We start from the raw sequence: 22964 nt of genomic DNA, 5'->3' as shown, positions 1-22964 counted from the left end.
GAACAAAAGCATGGATGGAGTGTTTGTGTGAACTAATATAAATTCAAAGTAAACATCATTACATAAAAGGGTACGGTCTTTTTTTTATTTTATTTCAATAGTTTTATTCATTTCAAACATTTTAACAAGAAGAATGTAAATACTAATTATTATAATTTGAAACTTCAAAAAATGGAGGAATCATAGCACAATAACATACCTTATATTAAAGATGGCAAAGGCAAAATAAAATTGCCTGACAAAGGAAAGGTACAAAAGCCTTTCAAATTAAACTTAAATATAATAAAATAATTTAAAACTAAAACAAATAGAAAAGAACAAAATGTGTAAACAGTAAATTAAACATTTTCTTTAGTGCAACTTCCAAATTATGCCCGGGACGTAGATGTAGATGGCATTGTAGACTGGGTTGAAAGGTTTTTGGTCTTTAAAACATCAACTTCAGTGGGAACAGTGTTGTTGGTCTCCTTTTTAGCTAATGCTCTGATACTGTGCTCTCCAGGGGCGTGTCTCCCTACATCACCACGATAACGTGTCTACGCATTCCCAGGGTGATGTCGGGGGACGCGTCCGCGGGCATTACAAGGAGCCTCTGGAAGATTGAGAGGTTGTTCCTTCTACTGAATGGGCGGATATAAATCCGCCCACTCAGAAGAAGGAGCTGCGGCCCTGTTTCCCGACGTTGCCATGTTAACACTGCTGCTGGTGAAGGAGCGGAGGGGAGAGCAAGAGAACCCTCCGCTCTTTCGGCTCCGCGGGCCGGATAGAACAGCCGAACGGGCCGGATTCGGCCCACGGGCCGTAGTTTGCCCACGGCTGTGTTAGTATGTGCTAGGCAGAAGGTGAGAAGGTGACCAGCCCTCAATAATATCCTAGGGCACTTAGTCTTTAATGACAATCCTAGTAGACAACACTTCACATGTTACCCAAGGAATTAAGTGCATTCTGTACCACTCCACTGAAAGAAAATTCTTGTGAGCTTGCACCTGGTTCCCTCTGGACTTTGTCCCATGCTTTATTTATATTATTTCACTGCAATAAAACATGGCCATTGCATATGACTATATACAGTGCATGTGTATCCTTCTAATGAATGACCAAACCTGGGGGTGGTATTGGTGACTCCTGAACAGTAGGCAAGAAGAAATGGGAACCAGGGTATAAGTGGAAGTGTTGGCTGTAGGCAGAATAATAGTTTTCTATGATAACAGGAAGAACAGCGGATTATGGATTATGCAGGTGAAGATGCTGGTGAATGGACAGATGTGATGGGAATTTAGAACTTCGCTTCTACTTACTTCAGCTTTCCCAGTGAAGTATAAAAGTGTGGTCAGCTAAGCTTGAAAATGGGGAGGAGGAATTGGAGGTGGAAGGAGAGAGAAAAAGTTGTAAAACAGTCATCCAGGAAAGTAGAGAGCAAAATAGAATAAACAAGTAAAGTATGACTGTCAGACAGTGTTAAGGACCTAATATTTATTGAGCATCCATTATGCTTCAACCACTGTCCTAGGCATTTGGGTATACAGCAACGAACAAGACAAAGTCCTTGGTCTTATGAACTTAATTTATGGTGTTTGACACAGCAAATAAGTAAAAAAAATAAGCAAATTCAGAAAGGGACATGTTATAATGAAAAGAAAATAAGATAAGGAACAGAGCATAATCTAAAGGAAATTTCAGATAGAGTGGATTAATGAAAACTGAAATGAAAATTGCATACAAAATATACATTATGTTTAGACATACAACTCAAATTTTAGAGGTAACATTTAACATTTAAGGTAAACTATATAAAAATAGAAGAAGTAACTTTTAAGAGGAAAAAGAAGTTAGTCCAAAAAATAAAACTGATTTCACACATTCCTTTTTAGGCTGCTTATTTTGTAGTCTTCTTAACCAGGTTCAGCTTTCAGTAACACTTCGGAGGCCCCTGACTTTTGCAATATAATTCATTGGGAACATACCTGTCCAATTACAGAATTTGCTTCTATTATTATCATTTCTTTCACATAAGTACTTACTATCTTTATGTCCGCTTCTTTCTTTACGTCATCAACATAGGAAAGCACAAAATCAATTTGCCTAATCCCATCTCGGAAGAAGATTGAGTCTTTGCTTTGTTTATCTTTATCAAACTGGAGGAGACATGAATGACAGAACAGTTTTATTTTCAAATGGCAAAAACATGATATCCTTAATCAGCTAAAATTGGGTCATCATCTAATTTTTTTCAGTCCTAAAATGACAGTTGAAGACAAGTAACCAGAGTTTTCATCAACATAAAATTATGCTTATTTTAGAAAATGAAGTTCCATAAAGGAGATGTTTATTAAACAACAAGGATTCAAGATGAAACTGAGTATATTAACAACAAGCATACACAACAAAAATGATGAAATTATACCCAAATATAGAATGAATATATGTATAAACTGATCCCAAAATGCATATTCAGAGAGAGACTTGCTATCTTCATTAAACAACATGCCAATTAGTTCAACAAATAATGAATGGTCACACACTACTTTAGGATTAGTTAATGAATCTCACTATATTATGATTTCATAAAATTGCCTATTCTGTGATTTAATAAAATTGCCACTCTCTAATTCAACTTTTGAAGGGTTCAAATAAAATCAAAGTGCAGTAAAAAATTAGGAAGCAGGTAGCTTGCGGCTGGCTTCATTACAAGTAAAGTCTCATGCAAATCTCCTTCCAACATCAATTTCTTAGGTGAGCCAAAGCCAATCCTTTGTTTAAATTTGTGTTATTGATTCTCTCAGTATAATAATCAAACTTTCAAATTCAACTTTCACATGCTGTATAGTTCATTAGTGCCTTCCCTTTCAAAACCACAAGGACACTAGAGAGCTTTAGAGAGAAGGAACTTCATATTTGACTAATTCTCTTTACAGTTTATATGTAATACTTGGAATAGCCCCATATAATACTTAGAATGATGCAATCAGATAAGGCAGTGGATGTCAGTGATCTCCCTAACTCTGTGATGCAAAATTAAAATATAGACAACTTTCTTGTATCTAACCTGTGAATGAAGAACTAGATTTTTTAAATTTTCATAATTGGTGTTTATATCAGTTTGTGAGTTTATTTTATGGTGCTCTGTGCTGTTTTTCAGTCAAGTCAGGCCACACAATCTTCCCATATAAAGGAATGAGTGTAGATCAGTCATGTGCAAATAAGACAAAAATCTCAGGTATGATCTGTGTTTCATGAACAGAGTAACTGCATTTTATCTATATGAACACATAGTTGATGTGTCTGCAAAATAAGTAGTTTCCAATGCATAGAAGGAAATGAGTGAAAAAATAGGTTAACAAAAATATTTAGGGAGTCTAAAGATTAAATATCAAAATATAGTAACTCAAATGTTATGTCTGAGTTCTCTATGCCCCAAAAGAATTACATAATCATCTCCCTTTTCTGAAAAGAAAGTAAAAAAAAAAAATGAGAAAACTCAAACTGTTATACACTGATTATAAATCACTAAAAAAGTAAAAGTAAACAAAATAAACATTTGAGCTCTTTTGTAAATCATAGTATTAGCATGAAATTCACTGAAACTCATGGAAGCTAACTGTGGCCAAAAGAATTAATTAGAATAAATATAATCAAAACAAAAAATAGAAGGGAAAAACAATAATCATTTTGCTCTAAATCTGTGACAGCTATTTTGCATGGTATTTTATAAAAGGAAACAACATATATTTAAAGGTGCTCTCACTATTTGAAAAGCTAAATCTAGGTCCATGGAGAGTTCTGGTAACAGAAAATATGCACATAGAAATCAATAAAAATCACAGAGTATTTGACTATTAAGAAATAAACAAGTAGCTACAAGAATAATGACTCCAATTATTTTCCTGAGGGTTCGTTCAGTCAAAATGGGTATATACACTGAGTGGCCAGATTATTATGATCTCTGAACGCATAATAATCTGGCCACTCAGTATGTGTGTGTGTGTGTGTGTGTGTGTGTGTGTGTGTGTGTATGTGTGTGTGTGTGTGTGTGTGTATATATATATATATATATATATATATATATATATATATATATATATATGATACACATACACATTTTTGGGAAAAGGTTGCATAGCTTTAATCAGATAAAAAAATTAATAGTTACCATTCTAAAACTTCAATTGCCCGGGGAAGAGGAATCAGTAACAAAGACCCCCACCCCCAAATCAATACAATTCTTTGGGATAAAAATGACTTAGACTATCACTGCAGCTATCCAAGCACAAGCAGCAGCATTCAGCACTGCTTTTACCATAAGACGTCGCCTCAGGAACAAATTGTATCTCTTTGCAGGCTGTGAAGCAATCGATAGAGTGTTAACAAATCCTGCCCAGGATTAAAGAAAATATTTCAAACATCATGGAGGGACCTGGAGAGTATTAGGTTAAGTGAAATAAGCTAGTCAGAGAAAGACAAGCAAGTACCACATGATTTCACTTATATATGGAATCTAATGAACAAAATTGAAACAGACTAATAGATAGAGACCAGACTGACAGCTAGCTGTCAGAGGGGAAGAGGCTAGGAGTTCTCTCTCTCTCTCTCTCTCTCTCTCTCTCTCTCTCTCTCTCTCTCTCTCCCTTTCTCTCTCTCTCTCTTTCCTTCTCTCTCTCCCTCCCTCCCTTAGTCTCTCCAAAACCAATTAAAAATTCCTTTATTTTAAAAAAAGAAATCAACACTTGAAACCTATATAATCTTATAACCAATGTCACCCCAATAAATTTACAGAGAGGAAGGGAGAGGGATAGAGTTAGAAACATCGATCAGCTGCCTCCTGCACACCCCCTACTGGGGATGTAGTGGCAACCAAGGTACATGCTCTTGTCTGGAATCGAACCTGGGACCCTTCAGTCTGCAGGCTGACACTCTATCCACTGAGCCAAACTAGTCAGGGCTTACCCCAATAAATTTAATTAAAAAAAAAGAGAAAGTATAGTACTGATCATTGCTTACCAATCCTGCTTCACTGAGGAGAAAGCTGGTCTCTCTGCTGCTCATGCTCTGCAATTAGCACCATAAGGAAGATACAATGCTGTTAATAATGATGCAAGTGGGAGCAGATAATGTTCAGCAACAAAAGCTCTAGCTTCTTTCTGCAGAAATACTAAACCTGCAATTCAGGGGAGCTCTGAAACTAAGTGCAAAACTGTGTCTATATATGTGTATACATGTGCATGTGTATTCATGCAAGTGTGGGTGTATATATGTGTATGTTTGTGTGTGAAGAGAGAGAGCTTGAGAGGGAATGAGAATTTTGGAGGTACCTTTATCAAATCATAGAAAAAAACAACACCTGAGACACAAGAAATGGTTAAGAACCACTATATTACAGAGAAATAGGATCTCCATTCTTTTAATGATGCTGAATTCTCAACAGGACCAAAACAAAGGGAAGAATCAATGGATTATTTTAGGCCTTTCATACATTTGATGACATTACTGAAACAGTGGGAAGACTGAGCCTAAGTAAATAAATACTCAAAATCCTATTTCACTGATATGTGATTCTATCTGCCTGTGGACCTTGAATGAATTCCATTAACTCAGATAGCAGCATTGTTTTGGCTACAACCCTCTAATGTTACTATGTTGCATTTTCACTTTTATTCAGTTCAATGTTTTGTTTTGTGTTTTCCTGGAGACTTTCTTTGACCCATGAATTGTATAGAAGAATGTTGTTTAGCTTCCAATTATTGGAGATGTTCCTGTTAATCATTCTGATTAATTTGATTCTATTGTGGTAAAAAGAAAAACACTCTATGATAAATTATTTTAAATTTGTTGAGGTTTGTTTTATCTTGGTATATGCTCCATAAGTACTTGAAATGAATGTGTATTCTCTTGCTGTCAAATGGAATAGTCTATAAATGACAATTATATCCTGTTGCTTGATGTATTAAGTTAATCTATATCTTTGCTGGTTTTCTCTTTAGCTGTGTCATCTATTGTTGAGAAAGTAGTGAAGTCTCCAGTTGTAATTATAAACTTGTGTATTACTGCTTTCCATCCTATTATTGTGCTTCATATATTATGATGCTATTACTTGGTACATATAACTTACCTGTATCTTAATGTTGGATGGACACTTCTAGTAATTCTGTAATGTCCTGCTCTTTCCATGGCACTTTTCTTTGCTACAAAGTATACTTTATATATTAATTTAGCACTCCTGCTTTTTATTAATGTTTGTATATATTTTCAGCCATAATGTTTTTAATCCTTTAACTTTCATGTTTTTAATGCCCTTTGCAAATCTGTCTTTCAATTATTGTGTTTAGACTATTTACATTTAATATAATTGATTAGGAATTACTTCTGTCATTTTATTTTTTTGTTTTGTTTTCTGTGTTATATTTCTCTCTTTTATTTTGCATGACTTCCTATCAGTTATTGGAACTTTCTTAATAATTCCATTTTGATTTATCTAAGCAGTTTTTGAGTGTATCACTTTATGTATAGTTTTTTAAGTGGTGGGTTTTGACATTACATTATATATACACAAGAGGCCCAGTGCATGAAATTAGTGCACAGGGGTGTGTGTCCTTCAGACCAGCCTGCACCCTCTCCAATCTGGAACCCCTCTAGGGATGTCCGAGGCAGACGGACATCCCTCTCACAATCCAGGACTGCTGGCTCCCAACTGCTCGCCTGCCTGCCTTCCTGATTGGCCCAAACCACTTCTGCCTGCCAGCCTGATCACCCCCTAACCACTCCCCTGCCAGCCTGTTTTCCCCTAACTGCCCTCCCCTGCAGGCCTGGGTCCCTCCCAACTGCCTTTCCCTGCAGGCCTGGTTGCCCCCAACTTACCTCCTCTGCCGGCTTGGTCACCCCTAACTGCCCTCCCCTGAAGGCTTGATCGCCCCCAACTGCCCTCCCTTGCAGGCCTGGTCCCTCACAACTGCCCTCCCCTGCTGGCCTGATCGCCCACAACTGCCCTCCCTTGCAGGCCTGGTCCCTCCCAACTGCCCTCCCCTGCTGGCCATCTTGTGGTGGCCATCTTGTGTCTACATGGGGGCAGGATCTTTGATCACATGGGGGCAGCCATCTTCTGTGTTGGAATGATGGTCAATCTGCACATTACTCTTTTATTAGGTAGGATAGAGGCCTGGTGCATGGGTGGGGACCAGCTGGTTTGCCCTGAAGGGTGTCCCAGATCAGGGTGGGGGTTCCCTTGGGGTGTGGGGTGGCCTGGGTGAGGGGCCTGTGGTGGTTTGCAGGCCGGCCATGCCCCCTGGAGACCCAAGCAGAGGCCCTGGTATCTGGGGTTTATTTATCTTCTACAATTGAAACTTTGTAGCCTGGAGTGGAGCCAAGCCTTCTGCTTGCTCCATGGCAGCAGCCATTTCTATTGGGATTTATGTATCTTCTATAATTGAAACTTTGTAGCCTTAAGCGGAGGCCTGGGCTGGCCAGGGTGTGTGGAAAGCTTGGCTTCCTCCATCGCCGGGGGCAACCCTAGCCTCCTGCTCTTTCCAGCTCCGTGGCTGCCGCCATTTCTGTTTGGGTTTATGTATCTTCTATCACTGAAACTTTGTAGCCTTGAGTGGAGGCCTAGGCCGGCAAGGGCAGGCGGAAAGCTTGGCTTCCTCCATTGCAGGGGAAACCCAAGCCTCCCTCCTGCTCTCTGTGGCCGTAGCCATCTTGGTTGGGTTTATTTGCATATTCGCTCCTGATTGGCTTGTGGGTGTGGCTCATGGGCGTGGCTTGTGGGTGTAGCGGAGTGATGGCTATTTTGCATATTACTCTTTTATTAGATAGGATTACTTATCACAACCCACAATATGTATATTTTACCTATCAGTGAAGTATATAACCCTCATGTCCATTTATATCCCCAAACCTCTTCATTATTATCTTAACTATTTATCTGTATACATTGAGAACATCAGAAATTGTTAAAAATTTTTACTTCAATTGTCAAGCATAATTCTGAAAACTCAGAGGAGAAAGTCTATTGTATTTAGTCATATTTCTACTCTTCCTGCTTTTTCCCCCCTCCTTTCCCATGTTACAATATTCATTTTATTATTTATTTCTGTTAAAGAACTTACTTTGGCCAATCTTTTAGGGTAGATGTGCTGGCAAAAGTTTTCATTAGTATTCCTTCTTTTGAGAATGTCTTGATTTTCTGTTGATACCAAAGGGTACTTTCATTGGCTATATAATTCTGGATTGGCACTTTTTTGACCACTTAAAACAATTGTAGCACTTCCTTGGGTTTCTAATGAGAAAGCTACTGTAATTTCAATTACTTTCCCCCTATAGTTAAGGTGTTTTTTCTCACTGCTTTCAAGAATTTTTTTATATTTAGTTTTCTGAACCAGTTTTAGTTCAATTGATGTGAATTTTTTTTGAGTTTTTCCTGTTTGTAGTTTCTTCAGCTTCTTGAATCTGTAGGTTTATGTATTTCAACAAATTGAGATATTTCCAGCTATCCTGGGATTTCAGTAACAAATACAAGATCTTTTGTTATAGTCCTATAGGTGCCTGAGGCTCTGTTCATTTTATTCAATTTTTTCCTCTCTTCTGTTTAGATTGGGTATTTTCTATCCTATCTCCAAATTCAGTGATTCTTTCTTCTATCCATTCCATCTTCTGTTGTGTTTTTTCTAATTTCAGTTATCTATTTTTCAATTCTAAAATTTCCCATAGGTTCTTCTTTAAACTTCTGTTATATTTTTGCTGAGACTTTCTACTTTTTTATGTTTTAAGTATGTTCATAATTGCTCACTGAAGCACTTGGATGATAGTTGCTTTAAAATCCTAATCAGATAAGTTCTAATATCTGTGTCACCTCAACATTGGTATCTATTGCTTGTCTCTTCTCATTCAAGCTGATGTTCTTCTGGTTCTTGGTATTATATGTGGTTTTTCTACAGAAATCTAAACTTGTAGGGTATTGTGGTATAAGATTATATATTTTATTTAAATCTCATGTTTTACTAAAACTGAAGACTTACTACTAAGTCTTCTCTGACACCACTCTGATGGGGTAAGTGGAGAGATGCCTTACAACCTGGTGGGGGTAAAATTCTAGGTTTCCTTCTCAGCCTCTGTGGATATGAAGGGTTGGTGGAATGGTGGAAGGGTTTCTCATTACTACTGGGTAGAGGTGGAAGTTCAAGCTTACCCTTAGGCCTTCACTGATCCCAAACTGTCTGGAAAGATGCCTCCTTACTGCTCCCTACATGGCGTCCACTGTCACCATGGCAGGGAGTGGTGTGGGGATGGCTTCTCTACTTCTAGACAATAATGGTGAAACTCATGGCTTTCCACCAGGCTATCTCTGACAACAACCCAGCACAAATGAATTGAGCACCTTGTTACTACTGATGTGAATGAAAGTCCAGGCTGCCCATCAGCTCCACTGATTCCATGCAGATGAATATGTGGGAAGGACACATTTTCATAGTACCTACCTTTTCCATTGATAAACCCTAAAACTGTCTTTTCTGATTCTAAATATATTGTAAATCAGCTAAAGTATGAATATTTCAAATCAGACTATCCTTACTATGTCAACAAGTCAATAGTTCAATTTCAGCAACACTAAAAACTAAAACCCCATAAACTATGGCATATGATATTACTAAAAAGATATAGTTGAATTTTTCTGAGTTTGACAAACCAATTGTAAAGCCTTAAAAATGTGAGCAAAATTTTTTGAAATAAAGTCCTATCTGAGGTTAAAGGCAAGGAAGCAATATCCATTGCTCTTGAAATTTGCAAAGGGATAAGGAACAGCATAAATATGACAAAAATTATTTTTCTGTTATAGAAATTTAAGTCTAGAGTATATATGAATATGAAAAATAAACACAGAAGCAAAGAATATAAACTGTAACTGAAGTTAACTTGAGAAATACATAAAAAATCTGTGAGGAGTATATTATTATTATGCCAATATGAACAAAATGACAATATATTTATTATCACGTAAACTAGTTCAGTCTTATAAAATAAATCTTTCCTCAGAATGCCCTAAAGAAATGGAAACTTGAATTTTTCATGTTATTTTCTAGATAATTGTCTTGATTCACTTACTCAATAAAATGTTCTCAATATAAGATTATATCACTTTAGTTGTGGAGACTATTTTATGACAGTGGTTTTCAAACTTTAATGGCAATAAGAATCACCTGGGTGCTTTTTAAAAATCATGACTTCTTAACCTTACTCTGAAGTGTTCTGATTAGTAATCTGAGGTTGGGCCCAAAGGTTTGCATTTTGAAGGCATTTTTCATATAATTCTTATTCAGGTGGTCTACAAGTTATACTGTAAAAATTACTGGACTATATGATTTCCATAGTCTCTTCAGTTTTCATATTCTGTTTCAGCATTTTGGTCATTGAACTTTTAAAGGAATTGCAGAACTTCTGGGAATCTTTAGTCAACCAGTTTATCCTGCTAACTAGCACACAGCCAACCTACTCTGATAGACTTTCTTTCCCAGGGTGGGAATTTCAGTCATTCCTAAAAAGCTATTTTTAAAGAAATATTTTTGTTGTCGTCTTTTTGGTCATCCTTAACCCAATTCAAGGACACGTACCAGAAAGACTACTTTGTCTGAAGTACCTTCAGAATGCTTACATTCTGTATACGAGAAATCCTAATTGTTATTATTTTATATTCTGTATACGAGAAATCCTAATTATTAGTTTATATAAATAAAATAAGGCTTTTGGTTGAGAAAATTCTGTATTTTTACAAGTAGTATTTATTTTTATTATTTATTATTTTATTTAATATGTTTACTTAACTCAGGTTGAATTACTGGAACTTTGGCACAGTCATCAATAAGCACTAGTCACATACTAATAATTGTAACATAAAAAGCTTTCACATATTATACCGGCATTATACTCTATCAAAGTGTTAAGGCAAGTACTATTATCTAGCATATCAAGTCTTAGCATTCTGAGTTTATTTCACAGGGATCCTGAAAACAAATCCAAGCTTGTGTTTGCTCCCTTATAACATCTAGAAAGACCCAACATTAAATCTGCATGAAACATGGTATTTGCTTTACTTAATAAAAAATGACCAGGTTAGAGGACAAAATAGAAAGAATGTAGTATGAGTAAATATCTGAAGGACAAAGACCTAAGGTATTCATATAAAGTACATTTCTAACCTAGTCTTGGTTTTGCATTCTGACTTATAGGCTGCTAGTATATATTTAACTTACCTCAGTCATTTCTAAAACAAAGCTTGTGTCCCTATTGAGTCTTCTTTCTAAATTAAATAAGAAAGGAAAAAAAATGTTAAATGGTCAATTGATCAGAATATGTTAAGAGTTTGCATATAGAGAAAACAAGAATTCAAAAATCAAACAAAAAGTTCAAAGAAAAAAATACTGAAATAAAATGCCCCAAATATTCCTGGAGCTAAGTTGTTCAAAACAGCCTCCAAAACAAATCAGTGCCCAAAACTGTATATAATCTAGGAGAAAAGAAAATGCCGATATGTAGGATATAATGGCACCTACCAAGAAATAAACTTAACTCTGATAAATGCAGTTATTAAATACATAGGCACAAAACTGCTGAGAGGAAAATATCCTATAGGGGTGTCCATCGCTATCTCTTAGTTCTCACCATGTGAGATTTAATATTCTATCAGCATGTTTTCCTGGAGTGGACCCAAGTTGGTTGCAAATAAGCAATTTAAGAATACAACATAAGCCCGGCCAGCGTGGCTCAGTGGTTGAGCATCGACCTATGAAAGATGTCATGTTTCAATACATGGTCAGGGCACATGCCTGAGTTGCAGGCTTGAACCCCAGTGTGGGGCGTGCAGTAGACAGCAGGTCAAGGATTCTCTGTCATCACTAATGTATCACAATTAAACTGTTTACACTGAATAAAGTTTCCTTCTTCACTGCACCCCAAACTGGGGATTCCTGTTGATGGTACCAAGGACCATGAGTTGACACAAAGTATTTTAAAATTCTATTTTTTAGAAGAGAAAGTTTTTCAAGCACCTCCTTCCTCTAGTTATTTTTGCTGGATTTAAAATAAATAAAAAAATATTTTCAAACTGCTATTGGAACTTGATGCAATATGTTTATTTGAGAATGTAGAAAAGAGACCAGGTTATCTCCTATCTCTACTAGTTCTCTCTTATGCTTTGCTTTCACCTTTTAGCTTGCTGCTTTCTTTCCCTAGAACTAACTACTACTTTCGACTAGGCTAACTCTTGCTAATTTTTCACATTATATAAGTTTTGATATCTTCCTTTCAGGCCTTGCCAGAAACCTCCTCATCTGTCCCCTGGATTAGCCTCCTACCTGCTCCCATACCACCTGAATGTAGCCCTCTCTGGCACCTAGCCCAATTACTCCTTCCTCCACAAGACTGAAAGCTACCTGAGAGCCAGATGGAACACAAAGATTAAAGAGGAAAGTGTATTACCTCAGACTATATGCTTGCTCTTATACATAGTGCTCACACACACACAAAATCAGATATTCACACATGTCATAGACCCAGACACATTTTCACACTAACTCACAGAGTATAGAATGTAATAACTATGCATAATCACCAAACCCCTGTCAAAACAGAGGCCTATGTGAAGAATCAGGATTTGAACCCAACCACTCTCAATCAGCTTTTTTTTTTCAATCAGCTTTTTGTTATTCTTCCAACTGCCTCTAAAATGAATGGAAATGACTATGTTCTCTCTAATGTGCTAGAAACCAGAGACATAAAGGGCTTATATCATTGTGAAGAATCATAAAATATGAGCTAAAAAGTAAAGTCAGCCCAAAGACTGAGCTCTAAGTTGTTGCTGAAAGCACATTACTAAGAATACACACTCCAGCAAACCCAGAGCCCAAAAATAGCCCCTGCATTTACCAAATGATCTTCTCAGTTTACATTCCTTCCAGCTGTATTAAATAAAAGTACACTTGACTCACGCAGAGATTAAAGGCACTAACACCCACCCCCCATAGTCTAAGTCTTTGTATAACTTCTGACTCTTCAAAAATTTAACTACTAATAGCCTACTGCTCACAGGAAGCCTGTCACAGTTGGTTAACACATATTTTGTACTAGAGGCTCAGTGCACGAGGGGCAGGTGGTGTTCCTCAGCCCAGCCTGCACCCTCTCGCAGTCTGGGAGCCCTTGGGGGATGTCCAACTGACGGCTTAGGCCCGCTCCCCATGGGACATCCAGCAGTTGGACATCCTTAGCGTTGCTGTGGAGGCGGGAGAGGCTCCTGCCACCGCCACTGCACTTGCCAGCCGTCAGCCTGGCTTCTGGCTGAGCTGTGCTCCCCCTGTGGGAGCACACTGACCACCAGGGAACAGCTCCTGCATTGAGCGTCTGCCCCCTGGTGGTCAGTGAATGTCATAGCGACCAGTCATTCTGCTGTCGGTTGATTTGCATATTAGCCTTTTATTATAGAGGGTTAAGATAACAAAAAGAAAATATTAGGAAAATCATAAGGAAAATACATTGGCAATATTTATTGAAATATATCCACTCATAAGTGAACCCACACAGTTCAAACCCATGTTGTTCAAGGATCAACTGTATATGCAATCAAATATTCATATTATCAAATGATAGATGGTTTGGTTAAATACAATGTTCAACATGGTTGTAAAGATGCAAGCAATTTTACATTCAACTTTAAAACTGTCTTTTCCACCACACCCACGTGGCTCAGTGGTTTAGCACTATGATATGGTATTTCATGTCTTTTCCACCTATGAACTAGGAGGTCATGGCTCCATTCCAGGTCAGGGCACATGCCCAGGTTACAGGCTTGATCCCCAGCATGGAGCGTGCAGGAGACAGCCAATCTATGATTCACTCTCATCATTGATCTCTCTCTCTCTCTCTCTCTCTCTCTCTCTCTCTTTCTCTACCCCCACCCCACTTCCCTCCTCTCTGAAATCAATAAAAATATATTTTAAAAAATAAACCAACAAACAAGTGTTGGCAAGGATGTGAAAAAAAGGGAACCCTCACGCACTGTTGGAAGAAATGTAGATTGGTGCAGCCACTATGAAAAACAATATGGAGGTTCCTCAAACATTTAAAAATGGAACTGCCTTATGACCCAGGATTCCACTTCTGGGTATATATCAAAAACAAAAACACTGATTTGAAAGAATGTATGCACCCTTACGTTTATTGCAGCACTATCTATGATAGCCACAATACAGAAGCAATCAAAGTGCCCATCAAGAGGCGAGTGGGTAAAAATGTGGGTATATACATACAATGGAATATTACTCAGCCACAATAAAGAATGAAATCTTGCCATTTGCGAAAGCATGAATGGACTTAGAGGGTATTTTGCTTAGTGAATAAATCAGACAAAGACAACTATCATATGATTCACTTATGTCTGGAATCTAAAGAACAAACTAAATGAACAAAACAGAAGACTCATAGATACAGAGAACAAACTATGGTTGCCAGAAGCAAGGGCGGTTAGGGGACTGAGTGAAAAAGGTGAAGAGATTGAGAAGTATAGATTGGTGGTTACAAAATGGTCATGGGGCTATAAAGAAAATATAGTCAATAATATTGTAATAACTATGTATGGTGCCAAGTGGGTATTGAAAGTATCAGGGGGGAACACTTTATAAAATATATGATTGTCTAACCACTATGCTGTAAACCTAAAACTAATACAAAATAATATTGAGCCGAAACGGGTTTGGCTCAGTGGATAGAGCGTCGGCCTGCAGACTCAAGGGTCCCAGGTTCGATTCCGGTCAGGGGCATGTACCTTGGTTGAGGGCACGTCCCCAGTGGGGGGTGTGCAGGAGGCAGCTGATCGATGTTTCTCTCTCATCGATGTTTCTAACTCTCTATCCCTCTCCCTTCCTCTCTGTAAAAAATCAATAAAATATATATAAAAAATAATATTGAATGTAAACTGTAATTAAATTTTTTTAAATACATCCTCACTGCAATGCACTTCATACAACCCTAGTAATAACAGAGGTCTTAATAATGGGAAGTAAAGCCAACCCAGCAAGATAATTGACATATTGAAAAACATTTAGAAAAATAAGTGTCATATGAGTGGCCTGGACCTCACCAGTCCACACTACCCTCCTGTACTTGGATTCTGGATCTGTAAATAAAACAGGCAACAGGAATTTGGGCAGGTGCAGTCATCAGAATCAACCATCAAGTGTATATGGTATTCCATATCAATATCCTCTTCTATCTCCACCTAAATTAGAGGCAAAGTTTCAATCACAATGAGAGGAAATATAAATAAATTACAAAGGCCTTTGCCAAAAAAAAAAAAAAAAAAGAAAGAAAGAAAGAAAGAAAGAAAGAAAGAAAGGAAAGGAAGAAAAAAGGAAAACTGAAATTCTTTTTGGAAAAGTTCTAAAACCTTCCTGGGACAGACTCAAGCTCACCATGACATTCCAGTAAGCAAAGTTATCCTGAGGCTAAAGTAGATCACACTTCTAATATCTTAAAGAGAATAATGGTCAATCTCTGCAATGCCATATTGATTTTTTAAATTATATATAGGTAGTTATATACTTCACATTTTTTCCTCCACTCCTTCAAGGAAGGACACATTGTTGTACCTTCTCATAGCTTTACTTCAGAAGGACTGATAAGGAATTACTAAATGCTTCAAGTTAAAAAATATCTATTAAGACCTTTGAATTACTGGAATTACAACAAAAGTAATTCTCAGTAAAGAAGAAAACCATTCAATAAATATAGGGACCTCTAATTTATTATTTTTTACATTTAAAAAATAAATATACTAGTAGGTAGGGACCCCCAATTTTATACATTCAAAAGTCATTTGATTTCTTTTGCATTACTGAACACCAATCATTTTTACTAACAAACAAATATATTGCATCATTTAGCAAAGCCATTAGTTTTCCATTGTTTTATTTCCCTATATCCTTAAATTATTTTTTGACCTAAAAAGGGGGTAGTTGCTTCACACAGAATTAGAGAAAATATTTGCAAATCATATATACAGAATATGTAAAGAACTTTTACAATGCAATAATAAAATGACAAATAACTAAATTTTTAAATGGCAAAGAATTTGAACAGACATTTCTCCAAAGAAGGTATATGAGTGGCTAGTAAGCACTGGAAAAGATATTTGACACATTAATCACTGAAAAAAAAAATGCAAATCAAAACCACATTGAGATACCACTTGACACACACTAGAATGGTGATAGCTAAGATAATAAAAATGTTAGTGAGTACCAGTATGTGGAACAATTAGAACTCTTATACATTGCTAGTGGGATTATGAAATGATGCAGACACTTGGAATAGTTTGGCAGTTTCTCAAAATTTTCACTATAGAGCTACTACATGATCCAGCAATTCCACTCCTAGGTATATAACCGAAAAAATAAAAACAATGTCATACAAAAACTTGTACATAAACATTCATAATAGCATTATTCATGATAGCAAAAAAAAAAAGAAAAGTGAAAACTACCTAAATGTTCACCAACTGATGAATGAATAAAATGTGGAATATTATTTGGCAATAAAAAGGAATAATGCACTGATATAGGTTACACATGGGTGAACTTCAAAATCATTAAGATAAGAAAAAGAAGCCCGTTACAAACAGCCACATATCATATGAGTCTGTTTACAGGATCACACTTCATGCAATTCGTGGAAGAGTAGGCCTTCCTTCCCCTGGCTGCCAGCACTGGCTTCCCTCTGGCACCAGGACCTGGGCTTCATCCAGAACCGTGGGAAAGGACATCCAGTCTAATTAGCATATTACACTTTTATTATTATTGATTATGTTTGCTATATACATTTATAGTAAATAAATGAGTGGCTGCCCATAGGCTGGGAGTACAGAACAGGAGGAAGGGGGTTGATGGGGAGTGTCTACTAAGAGGATTCTATTTGAGGTGATGAAAATATTCTAAAATTAGATTATGGTGATGCTTGCACAACTCTGTAAATATACCCAAAACCATTGAATTGTACGCTTTAAATGGATGACTTTTATAGTGTATAAGTTGTATCAATAAAACTGTTAAGAAAGTGGAGGAGGAAGAAGCAATAATACATTGCATTTCTTGGTGCCTTTGAAGACTAACTAGTAAGACTGCATAGATCTCTTATTACTTAAAAGGATTGTGTCCATGTTTAGATCTAATACTAAACAAGACCAGAAAACAGACTGTTATCAAGGGAACTTAGCGTCATTGGAGATAGTCCCAGAAAAGAGGTGACTTTTTAGAAAAAGGTGTGTACCAAGGTAAAACAGATCCACAGAGTATGGGTCTGTGCAAAGGCCTTAGCAAACAATGAGCAAATATTTCTCCACTGAAGATTCAATGAAAGCTGGTGGTACAGCCGTGTGTTCTAAGTGCCTGCTTAACAATCTCCACCCTTAGGGCCTGCCTCTCCCATAATTAACCAGCATCTCAAAGCTCCAGCAGCAATCGGCGAATAGAGGCAAAAGCACCCACGCAGGGGTCCGAGGTCAAACACCCTAAGCAATGGCTCTCTGTAGGAGACTCTGTTCTACGTGCCTGGGCACCTAAGCTCACACGCCCAGCGCGTTCACCTCGCCTCTCAGCATTTTCCCCGGGCTCCTCGGGCGCACAGAGGTGCAAAAGGAAGGTGATCTTGGAACCACAGGGGTTCAGGGGAACTAGGTCGGGGCTTGCCGGAGCAGCGGAGAAAGCCCTGGGGCGCCGCCCACCCACCCAGGGCAGGGTCTTGCAGTCCCCGTCTTGCACAGGGCAAGCCACTGGGTGAATATCCCTGGGCTCCAGGCAGCAGGGCCGCCCACGTCCCCAGGGAGCCCGACCCTCCTCCCGCGCCCCTCGGCCGGTTCCTACCTTCTTCCTTCACCATTTCCAGGACCTCCGGGTCGCCCATCTTCGCCAGCTCGTTAATGATACTGAACGAGGTGTCGGAACGAGGACGGCCAGCCTTCGAGGAGTGGATACTGAATTTGATCTTGGGCCGCCTGAACAGCTGCTCCGCAGATTCACCCGTCAGGAGGTCCCTCTTCCGCTCGCGGGGGGTCGGGCTATCCCAGAGCGACAGCGACCCGCCCGGGGACTCCGCCGGCGCCGCGATCTCCCGGTAGTTGGCCTTCTTCTCCAGGGGGTGCTTCCACTCGTCCTCCTGGGCGCTGTCGTGCTTATGCTTCTCCGTCCTCTCCCGGTAGCGCCCCTGGGACCCCTCCCAGTACTTCTCCCTGAACGTGAGGTCTTCCTGGTCTCCCAGCTCCGTCGCCTCGCTCTCGAGCTTCCTCGGGTCCTCTCCACTCCTGCTCTTCCGCTGCCGTCCGGGACCCTCCCTGCCCGCCGCGACCTCCAGCCCAGCCGCCGCCCCTCCCTCCGGGGCCGCCATCTCCCCGCCCCCCGGCCGCGCAGGCCGGGCGCCCGCCCCCTCCTCTCCGTCAGGACCTTCCGAGTCTCTCGGCCTCGGCTCCGCCGCCTCCCCTGGGCCAGTCGCTTCCCCTCCCTCACGGGGTCCCGCCGCCCCCCTCCCGCCATCGGGGCCCACCGCCTCTCGGCTCCCTTGGCCTCTCAGCTCCGCTCTCAACAGGCTTTGTTCGTCCCATCCCACCGGGTGGGTCCACGTCCAGGACTCCCGGTTCTCCGGCGCTGCCGCCTCCCCACCCTCCTCCTCGGTTCCCTGCCGACCCGCCGGCTGCTCCCTCCGCCTTTTGTCCTGCTCCTCTGCCATCTGCCCAGCCCTCCGCCTTCAGCCGCGGCACTCGCGGGGAGCCCCCTCCCAGTTGGGGAATTATTTTTTGTCGGGTGAGAAAAAGACCCCCTTCCTTAAGGGGACCCTCCCCCTTAAGGCCAGCGCGCCAAGATTCTAGCAGCCCCCTCCAGCCTGTCCCGCGCTCAGGTGTGAACTTTACTTCTTAGCAGGGCAAGTTTGCTGGACCTGCAACCAAATCTCTTGTCTAATAAGGTTGGGGGGAATGTCACACTTTTTTTTTTTTTTGGCCCTGAGTTCGAATTCAGCCTCTGCTCCTAAAAATTGGGTGGCATTGGCCAAGTTTCTATAAGCTGCCCTATCCTAAAATGATAAGGAAAACAGTACGCACCTCCTTAGGGATGTCGTGAGGAGTAGTGTGGAGTGCACTGGCATAATGTGTTAAAAATGTAGCCGCTATCAAAACTAGGCCTTGTTACTTGGAGCCCCGCCCCACCCACCTCAAAGGGTCTCAGTGCCTTGAGCACTTCAGCTTCCCAGCAGGGTGAATGGTCCCACTCTTCACAGGCTCCTCTGAATTCCTTGTATGTTGTTGAAACCATAACAGCTGCCAGCTCCCCAATAATTAGGAGATATGAAGAATTACCGTCTACCGGGTGAAAATGACATGAGCGATGATGAACTCAGGGTGAAGTGGAGATATGAGATGGAGGGCTTTGAGAGTGTGGAGGATTGCTTGACTTTGAGTTTGGGCCAGGGATGGAATGATTTAAGAATAAGGAGATGACCAAAGAAGACTTGGCCTGCCTTCCTTCCTTCCTTCCTTCCTTCCTTCCTTCCTTCCTTCCTTCCTTCCTTCTTTCCTTCAATCCTTCCTTCCTTTCTTCCTTCCCTCCCTCCCTCCTTCCTTCCTTCCTTCTTTCCTTCTTTCCTTCAATCCTTCCTTCCTTTCTTCCTTCCCTCCCTCCCCCCTTCCTTCCTTCCTTCTTTCCTTCTTTCCTTCAATCCTTCCTTTCTTCCTTCCCTCCTTCCTTCCTTCCTTCCTTCCTTCCATGCTATTCTATCCCTCTCTCCCCTTTCTATGGACTTTTTTGAACTAAGAATTACCATTGGAAAAAGGCCTACAGAAAAGTGTTTTGGTGAAGGTCATGGTTAACTGTAGAACTGGAAATCATCTTTTTTTTTTTTTTTTTTTTTTTTTTCTCTTTCTATCTATACTCTTAAACCTCTAGGAATATATCAGTTCTGGTCACGTAATTAGAGACAAGCAATTCCTTACTTGATACATTCTGGAATTGTGTTTGAAATGTGAGTCAGTCAATGGACTTACATGTAATTACAATAAATCCCTAGTTGTGATGCAAAGTGTTTGGTTTAACCTGTTGATTACTAATCGTTTGATTCTAATAACATGTTTACAACATGATTTGTTTCACGGTATTCCTGTATCTGTTTTATGTTCTTCCTGCATGTTTCCTGTTCTTCTACTAGGCACTGTGCATATTGTGATTCAACAAATGAGTGCAATCTTTGCTTTATATAGATTAAATAAAAGTATTTTTAAAATTGTTTTTCTATTATTTTTCTATCCTATATAATAAAGAGGTAATATGTTAATTTGTCTGTTATGGTGTCCGAGTCATGACCAGTCAATGGGTTGCGCACATACAGGGGCTGGGGGACGGGGGCGGGGACCTCTGCCCCCAGCGGAGGCACGCCCAGGCCTGCCCAGCACTGAGGTGAAGCTGCCTGCCTGTGTCCCTGACCTGGGACGTGACCCTGCCTGCCTGTGTCCCTGACCTGGGACGTGGTGCTGCCTGCCTGTGTCCCTGACCTGGGACGTGATGCTGCCTGCCTGTGTCCCTGACCTGGGACGTGGTGCTGCCTGCCTGTGTCCCTGACCTGGGACGTGATGCTGCCTGCCTGTGTCCCTGACCTGGGACGTGGTGCTGCCTGCCTGTGTCCCTGACCTGGGACGTGGTGCTGCCTGCGTGCGTTCCTACCCTAAACCACGCCCCCCCCTCCCTCCTTGCAACTGACCCAAGGAGAAAACCCAGAGCGGAGAGGCCGGGAGCTGTGGATTCCCAGCGCTTTAGTCACTTGAAAACAGTTCCGCATGGAATGCGAGGTAGCTGTACCTTTGAGAAGTGAGGGGGCTGAACACTGGGCTCCAGTGGGTCCAAGGCCCAAGCATCCACCATAAGAAGGAAAAAAACGGAGGGAGAGGTCCAGAGGAAGGGAGGATAATCTAAGGAAATGTGTCTAGACTCTAGACTTTGCTCAGCCCTCTCCCTCTTTCCGCTGCCTACAAAAGCCCCAGGCCTGGCCATAGTTCTGTCCCACCTTTTAGTCCCCTGTTCTCCAACCACAGAGGAAAGAAAGAAGGACAGAGTCTGTGCTGCCTCCAGAAAGTATCTATATACCTGGTCAGCCGGTCACCTCCCGCAGTGGGAGGCCAGATTGCGATTTAAGCTGCCAGTAGGACATCCTGTGAGGGCTCCCGGACTGAGCAGGCGGGGCAGGCCAGGCTGAGGGACCCCCCCCTCCACCCTGCATGAATTTTCGTGCACCAGGCCTCTAGTTGTTATATAATTATATAAGTTTTATATTTCTTGATTCTGCACCATATTTGAAGTGACATATATGAGAAGACATTTAATGCTCTTGGTTTTGCACAAAATTAAATGGAATATTTATTTTGATGCTGAATTGGCTGATATTTTATCAACTTTCTGTAAACCTTATTAACAAAATATTGAAGGCTTCCTGTGTTCTTTAGATAAAGCTCTGTATCTTAGATGATAAATTTTCTCTGTAGCCTTATCACTGTAATATTTTATATTACTGATCCATTTATAATTTTAGGATATTTTTATGTTCCCCATCACTACACCCTGCCTCTTTTTTTTTTTCTTTTGCAAAAAGCTTTATTGTTTCATTTTGTCCAATGCATGGGAGTGGGCTTCAGGGTGGTTACAAGAATGGCTAGTAGTTTTGGGGAGAGGCTCAGGTAAAAGCCAGACACCAGGGGAAGGCCTCTGGGCTCCAAAGGCTCCTTGTGCTTGAGAGTGAGCCTTTCAAAGAGATACTCGCCCAGCCTGGCCCAGCCAGCCTGCGGAGGTGAGTCAGGTGTCGCCCATCTTCTTGATGAGTTTCACCTCCTCATCCAGGAAGTGTTTCTCCAGGAAGTCACAGAGCTGAGGGTCTGCGGAGGTAGAACCCAGGGCATGCAGCTCCAAAAGGGCCTGGTTCAGGTTCCTCTCCAAGGCCAGGGTGGCTTCCATGCCGTCCTGGGTTTTGCCCACTCATCCTGGGAAGGCTCAGCACGTCCTGGAAGAGAATGCGGCCACCTCACGTGTTTCGCAACTTTAAGAGATGATTAGCGCCCTCAAGCTTCTTCTCTGCCAACTCGAGGAAGAAGTGGCCCACACCCTCGAGAGCCACATCATCATGGTCGAAATAGAAGCCCAGAGAGAGGTAGGTGTAGGAGGCCCACAGATGCAGGTTGGCCAGGTGGTTGACTACAGCCTCCACTTCGGTGGAATAATTCTGACGAACTTGGGAGCTCATGGTTGTTCAGCAATAAGGAGTTAAGGTAGAAAAACAACAACAACAACAAAAAAATACACAAAACAACAACACACCGGTGTATTGGCTGGTCCCGGAGGTGGTTCTGAAGGTGGTGACTGGATAAGACGCAGGAGGGTGGTCGGAGGCTGGAAGAAGGGGCGTCCCTGGGTCTTTTTCGTCCAAATACTGTTAAAGCAAGAGACAGATCTAGACAGCCACCGAGGGCACTCTACACCCTGCCTCTTTAGACCCAATCTTCAACTGTACATTTTGAGAATATGCTCTAAATAATGAATACATGATCTCTTAATGTAATTGAACACAGGGTTAAGTACAACAGTCTCCCATTTATCTTCACTTTTGCTTCCCCCAGTTTCAATTATCATCTGTCAACCAAGGTCCAAAAATATGAAATGGAAATTGTCAGAAATAAACAGTTACTAAGTTTTAAATTGCAGGCTGTTCTGAGTAGCATGATGAAATCTTGCACCCTCCACACCCTCTCTCACTCAGCATGAATTGTGCCACGTGAATTGCAGCCATGTGAATTGCGGCCACATGGATTGCCCCACTGGAGCCTGCCTGTCACTCACCAGCTATCTTAGTTATCAGGTGGACTCTCATGGTATGTCAGTGCTTATGTTAGTCACCCTTATTTTACTTAATAA

At 40.6% G+C, this 22964-nt stretch overlaps 1 protein-coding gene and 1 pseudogene across 7 annotated transcripts in view; both read right to left on the bottom strand.

The window, feature by feature from the left end:
- ANO5 (anoctamin 5) overlaps positions 1 to 18419 on the bottom strand; it is a 65507-nt gene extending 47088 nt beyond the window's left edge. For 3 of the 6 annotated variants that reach the window (XM_080688138.1, XM_080688135.1, XM_080688137.1), the window contains exons 1-5: positions 17889 to 18419; positions 11235 to 11281; positions 4999 to 5046; positions 2022 to 2135; positions 1299 to 1334 (exon numbers count right to left, since the gene is read on the bottom strand). In XM_080688138.1, coding sequence (XP_080544264.1) covers positions 1299 to 1334; positions 2022 to 2135; positions 4999 to 5046; positions 11235 to 11281; positions 17889 to 18408 — 765 coding nt within the window. In that variant the 5' untranslated portion in view covers positions 18409 to 18419. Of the gene's footprint in view, positions 1 to 1298; positions 1335 to 2021; positions 2136 to 4297; positions 4340 to 4998; positions 5047 to 11234; positions 11282 to 17888 lie in introns of all 6 variants that reach the window. The other 3 variants (XM_080688139.1, XM_080688140.1, XM_080688136.1) reach the window with 3 other exon arrangements.
- Positions 18420 to 20075: 1656 nt separating this feature from the next.
- On the bottom strand, positions 20076 to 22296 carry LOC308233721 (ferritin light chain-like; annotated as a pseudogene). Its single transcript has 2 exons — positions 21704 to 22296; positions 20076 to 20129 (listed from the first exon to the last, which is right to left on the bottom strand). The product of its transcript is annotated as a ferritin light chain-like (transcript).
- Between the last annotated feature and the right edge of the window lie 668 nt (positions 22297 to 22964).

This window comes from Plecotus auritus, assembly GCF_963455305.1.
Source record: "Plecotus auritus genome assembly, chromosome: 9".
NCBI lineage: Eukaryota > Metazoa > Chordata > Mammalia > Chiroptera > Vespertilionidae > Plecotus > Plecotus auritus.
Note: the sequence above shows the minus strand (reverse complement) of the source record. Positions and strands in the feature narration are given on the sequence as shown.